A 6,204-nucleotide genomic window follows, 5' to 3' on the forward strand; every position below is an offset into this window, starting at 1 on the left:
CAACAGAAGAGCGAACATGATAGGCATGCAATGTCTACTTTCACTGCTTATAACAAGTGTAAAATTATTAAGTCGTAAGTGAAAAAAGCTGTTCCTTCAATTTAAAACGGCAGTCACTTTGAGAATAAAGTAACCCTTTAGTTGCCTGTCATTATATTTGTAGTGAAGTCGCTGACGCCAAAACGGACTGGCTTTCTCCATCTTGGTCTTGCATCGAGCTGGTGCACTTAAAACAGGTTGGGTGCAAGTGCGGAATTCTCATTTGTCTCGCGCTCTGCACCCACACGCGACATTTAGTTTTAAGTTTAATACAGAAGTCACTACTCTCATTAAATCATGAGGTGTTAAGGTACGAAAAATTTACCTCACAAGGTAACTAGGAAGAAAGTGCATTTTCATTCGTTTTTGTATATCTTCATCCTTTGTTCAGTGCGATTTTACACACTTCGGGTTTGAACTTTTCGTAGGGAACACGTGCTGCAGCTTACACGACATATTTCAATTTTAACCGCTGTACTATAAACTTGTATGTTCGACCCTCGACGAACGTCACCCCGTTAGCAACACGATCTCGTCCCCGAATGAAGGATTATCATAACTTCTCAAATGTGACAAAATGAAGTATAATCAGTCAACATCGAGATGACCGTGAGGCCAGTGAACCCTGGGTACCAGGTCTATTGAGAGATGATTTCCCGGGTGATTTCGATTTCTTCGGTGCTGTCGTAGGTGCCCTATTCGGTCACTTGTGTTTCGCTTTCCTCGCTTTTTTCGGGCTATTATTTTGATTCATGGCGTCCGCTGTTGTGGAAGGTAAGGAAACATTGTTTTAGTAGAAGTTTTGAATTATGCAGACCAAGATGCTTGTGAATATTCATGTGTACGTGATTGCGAATGATACATATATTTTTCAAGCATTCCAATTTTCCAATTAACATTCAGCTTAAAGGTTCTCAACAAAATGAAAGTTTAGAGTGCCCTGGTAATGCTAGAGAAATACATGAAATTCTCAAGTGCTTAACTTGCAGTCGACGGTTTCGTCTGCCGGTTTCTTCTCGACTGGGGTCGCCAAAATAGTCGCCGCAAAAATTACACTGAGGTTGTCAACGTTATGGCTTTTGTATTCTTTGAACATATTTTCGAACTTTTGTCTGATCAGTAGTCCATATGTTTTCTATAAATATATAGAATACCATCTCCTTTTAAGCGCGGCCGATACTTCGGCGTCATTCGTACGCTAATAGTTGCACACGTGGGAAAGCTGTCAATTTGAGTTCGCACTGTTTCACCTACAACTGATAGCGAGGGGTTTAAAGTTAATTAAATAAAAGGCCATGAGCTAATATATTGTTTTCATCAATGCAATTTCCATCTTTCTCCACCCTGATACATGAGTGATAGGGCTATGTTTGCCAATATTTTCATTAAAGGCTGAAAGTTTCAAAAGAAACTGTGGTGCTGCGTTGGTGGGGGTAACAAGGTGATTTGGTTATGTCAACTAAGTTGAAATTGTAAATTGGCCACTGTAACGAGTAAAAAAGCTGACGTTTCTAGCGTTGGCCCTTAGTCAGAGGGAATGACGAAGGGCCAACACTCGAAACGTCAGCTTTTTTACTCATTACAGTGGCCAATTTACAATTTCAACATAGTTGATATAACCAAATATTTTCAATACTCTGGACATCATTTTTAACTCGGAAAATGGCAAAGCCATTAAATGTTGTCCTTATGTGTAAAAGGAGCTACGTGATTGATGGGAACATGGCAACGAGAAAAACACAAATAAATTTTTCTTGTTGCCATGTTCCCACCAATCACGTAGCTCCTTTTTTTGCCTTTAAAAGCACACACAACCCACAATTCCTCCATTCGCTCCGACGAAGGGCTAACGCTCAAAACGTCACCTTTTATAATTGTAACAGTGGCCAATTTACCATTTCAACTTTGTTGATATATCCAAATTACTAAAGAATTGACAGTTGGCCGAGAAGGTGTATCTTTTTAACACTGTTTAAAAAGATACGCAGATTTTATTAAAAAGTTGGACCTGAAAATTTGACTTTGATTGTTTCTTTTGTCTTGTCTATAAAATTGGGCGATGGATATAAAATCGAATGGGGTATATTTAGTAAATAAACCCCTTCAGGTTGCTGGTATGTTGGCTGATAATGTCCACAGCTAAGAGATTGTCCGAAAAATGAATATTTGGCCGAGAAGCAAAGCTTCGAGGGCAAATATGAAATTATGAGGGCAATCCCCCAGCCAAGAACATTATCAGCCAACATACCAGCAAGCCAGAGTGGGGTTTATTTATTTTATAACCCTCCCATTAATTTTCACATCGCAATTAAACTGTGCATAAACACTGTAAAAAAGCTAGTGGTGATCCGATGGCGAATGCACGTGATTGACGCAAGCAAAAAAAAAAAAAGAGTTTGGTTTCCTTCCATGTAAATAGAGAACGGAAAAGTTGAAACTCTTGTGTTGACTATGTTTCTATTTCACGGAAAAAACTGGAGGATAAACATCAACACGGACAGGGGTTATTGCATGATAACTGTCCTGTGATTTTGCACCACGTGATGTAAAGTAACCAATAATGTAACCAAAACGCAAAGTAACCAATATGCCTGGTTTAATTTTAACCTACAAAAAAGTATCACTACTAGTGTGGACAATGTCAGACAGAAATGCGTCAATGAAAACTCAATTAGGGTAGACAAGGCCAAATTAAATCGCTGCAATGACATGGTAATTTTTTTGTGTTATTTCTATTCTATTTACTAGCTGGGTAATGGTTACAACAAATTTGCTAGGGTTCATATTACATTGTTTTCATTGTCTGAAATGTGGTCAGAAACTTTAGTAATCTTTGTTACAATGGGTTGGTAAAGAGCTCTGTAGTCAGGCCAAATTTCATGAGCTATTAAATGAGCTATTAATCTCAGTTTTGGTAGCTTGAAGTGGCTTGGTAATACTGCTCACAACTCCTTATCTCCTAGATATAATGCTAATGATTTGCAGGTCACCTCCATCTGACAGGTTGTGTTGTGCCAGGAAATATTCCTTCAATGCCTCCTTCATGGAAGTTTTTTTGGTTTGCAGTCTGGCCATCTGGAATATAGGCAATTTGAGGAACTCTTTAATTTACACAGGGGTTCTGTGCTACACTTTATATTGCAGTTTTCAATAGCATATTTTGCATACTCTGAAATTCAGACCTAAAACAATGGTTACATTTTTCACCGCTGACAATTATCTTAGCTAGCAGACCTCTCTGGAAACAAAACTTCACTTCAACCAAGTCAAAAGGTCACATCTGTCAGTTGTGACTGGTAGTTTTCGATCTATTTTGCTTCTTTCTGTTTTTCAAGGTTTGTTAGCTGTTGCCATAATTATTATTGACAGCAACAGGAAATTGCAATCATTAGTTGGGTTTTTAACTTCAGATTTTGCATTTAGGCCCAATCAGGTTTAAGCTCCCTGTACTGTGTAGAGTGCTTTTACAGGCACCATTTAAAGTAATTAATATACCAATATGAAGATGCTAAGGAACTTTTTTTGAAAACGATTAGGAACATCACATGTACATAATTTTCTTTAATTTCAGATTTAAATTCTGAAGAGGTTTTCAGGCCAACTAAAAGACCATTCAAGGTATGAATATCTAGCTTACATTTAAAGGTTATTTAGGTTATTCAGATTAAATGCTTAAATGGTTATTTAGATTAAATGCTTTCATTTCTGTTTGTTTCATAGATTATTAAAATAATAATTTACATTTCAATGAAGTATGTTGTTTTTGAGTAAGAACTGTTTAACTCCCCTCCCCTCCCCTCCCCCACTTCATAACGTAATTAAGGGGTCTTTATAGATTTTGAATACTGTGGAAATGTAAATGATAGTAATTCTAATTTGGATATTTTAAGATAATAATATCAAATCACCTTTTCAGCAGAACCCCGCCCTTGATACAAGACAGTTTTAATACATGTTCAACTATTTTGTTTTTGTAGGTGAAAACTACAACATTTATGTACATTTGCCTGCCTAATACAGACACCTGTTAAATGAACAACAGACACTTTTCCTTGACCCCTGTAACATTTTCTCAGACAAAGTTACCCTCGCCTAATTACCAAACCTTCTATAGTAAGTTAATTTTTCTTTCTTAATAAGAGGCTATAATTGTCAACTATAATTTAAATAAAATGTAGTTAAAGTTGCCCGAGTGAAAATTTGTATTTGCTGATTGTAACTATTTATTAATCACTTGTGATCACAATCACTCGCACACTCACACTCTTTGTTCCTATGAGTGGAGTATTTAAAGGCTACACCTGTGATCACAAATGAATACTAAATTTATTATAAATTATCTATAGTTTATTTGCTATAACTGCAAGGCTTGTAACTCTCTATTCTACTTCCTATGACCTTATTTTATTTGCTGCAATGTGATATATATTCAGAAATTCTAATGAGAATATTTCATGTTGTTTGTTTTTCAGGCAAATGTTTTATATCAACATCATGGCTGGGATGTTGTTGTTTTGTACTACAATAAACATGGTACTGATACATCTGTACATACTTATGGCACACCTGGTGCTTGGCTAAAATTTGTGGGGTCGGATAAAAGCCATGCATCAAAATATGGTCGAGTAACCACAAAGCTCTTCAAACAATTTGCCAAAGGTATTAATAAAAATAGCAATAATGATAAAAATAATGATATTGATAATAATGATAGATCCCAATAATAAGAAAAGTCCTTGAGATCTGGGGTTGCAAGTCTTACATGTCATGTCCTATTCAACTGATTTTCTAAAGGAGGTATTGGAGTGTCTTGGAATTTTTTATAGTATTGTCCTTTACAATGCTGACCAACACAGAAAAGGTAACAAATTTTCACGTTAAGATGGACAAAATGTACAAACTGAATTTAGTTTAGATTTTTTTGGAAAATTACTTATACTTTAAACGTTATTTTTCAGTGTAGACGTTCATGGCAGTGATAATACCGTGCATGATGACCCTGACGATTCATCAGTTACTCTCAGTTTTGGAAATGATACAATGTCCGTAATTTGTACTGGTATCGCACCAGAAGGTGGGAATGGTACCACAGAGAATCCAGCAGATCAGACTGGGGGACTAGATGGGTGTCAGGCAGGTGGTGTGGGGCATGGGCAGTTGGCCAGTGTGGGTGTTGGTGCTGGGTGTGGACAAATGTTGGGTGTGGGAGGTGCAGCAATTGGCAACGGGAGTCAGACATATAGCGCAAGGCATGGGTATGGGCAAATGGCTAGAGTGGAAGGTGCAACAATTGGTAAGGAGAGTCAGGCAGGTGGTGCGGGTCATGGGCAGATGGCTGGTGTGAATGTCGGTGCTGGGTATAGGCAAGTGGCTGAAGCTGGGGGTGCAGCAATTGGCAATAGGAGTCAGGCAGGTAGTGCGTGTCGTGGTGAGGTGGCTGGTGTGGGTGGTGCCTCAGGTGGCAATGCATGTCAGTCAAGTGGAGCTGAGTGTACCCAAGTGACTGATGTGAACACAGCGACAAATAGCAGTGGGAGTCTGGTAGGTGACGCTGAGGATGGGCAAGTAGCAGCAAAGGAGGGTAATGGAGTGGTTTATGTTGTTGATGGCGAGATTCTCTCTGTTGGTATTGTAGACGAAAATCGTGTGACCCTTAATCGCCATAAAATTGAAAGAGGGTTTGCTTGTGTTTTAATGACTTACATAAAAAAGCCAACTGTGCCAGCACCAGTAATTTTGGGCGATCCTGAAGAGAACAGTCATCTACAGAAAGGGATGTTCTTTGTCTTACCTATTTCCAACCTGTTTAGGTGCGAAAAGTATATCGCGGGAGACAAAGTAGTGTTACGTGCATACCACAGATCAAAAAATGTCAGCGACAAATGAGTAAAGCTTGATTAAAAAGAGGGTCTTGAGTAGTGAAGTAGTGATTACTTGTGCACATCTCCGGGAATAGGGATTCCAACTCGCACACAAACCAAAAAGCCCTTTTTATAGCGTTTTTGGTCATTCATCAAGCCTCGATACACAGCATTTGGTTTGTATCCGATGGAAAACAATTAACGCTGAAGCTAATTCCCAGAAAAGCCCGTTTATTAACAGTCTCTTTTCTACCATAGATATTTTGCCAGCATTTGACCTAGATATACTGCCTTTGAACTGCAC

At 38.3% G+C, this 6,204-nt stretch overlaps 1 protein-coding gene across 1 annotated transcript; it reads left to right on the forward strand.

Moving 5' to 3' along the window:
* Nucleotides 1-626: 626 nt before the first annotated feature.
* Nucleotides 627-5,957, forward strand: LOC148730176 (uncharacterized). Its single transcript, XM_088761584.1, has 4 exons — nt 627-813; nt 3,611-3,657; nt 4,512-4,698; nt 5,003-5,957. Exons 1-4 carry the CDS (start codon nt 792-794, stop codon nt 5,923-5,925), a joined length of 1,179 nt encoding a protein of 392 aa, XP_088617710.1. The 5' UTR covers nt 627-791; the 3' UTR covers nt 5,926-5,957.
* The last annotated feature ends 247 nt before the right edge of the window (nt 5,958-6,204 follow it).

Source organism: Stylophora pistillata, chromosome 5 (assembly GCF_964205215.1).
Source record: "Stylophora pistillata chromosome 5, jaStyPist1.2, whole genome shotgun sequence".
Lineage (NCBI taxonomy): Eukaryota > Metazoa > Cnidaria > Anthozoa > Scleractinia > Pocilloporidae > Stylophora > Stylophora pistillata.

Bases quoted from the DNA above. Each gene is read 5' to 3' on its own strand.
- LOC148730176 (XM_088761584.1), top strand. From the start codon at position 792: ATGGCGTCCGCTGTTGTGGAAG. The intron at 3,658-4,511 runs GTATGAATATCT...TTTGTTTTTCAG, and splicing joins CAACTAAAAGACCATTCAAG to GCAAATGTTTTATATCAACA. The intron at 4,699-5,002 runs GTATTAATAAAA...TTTTCAGTGTAG, and splicing joins CTTCAAACAATTTGCCAAAG to ACGTTCATGGCAGTGATAAT.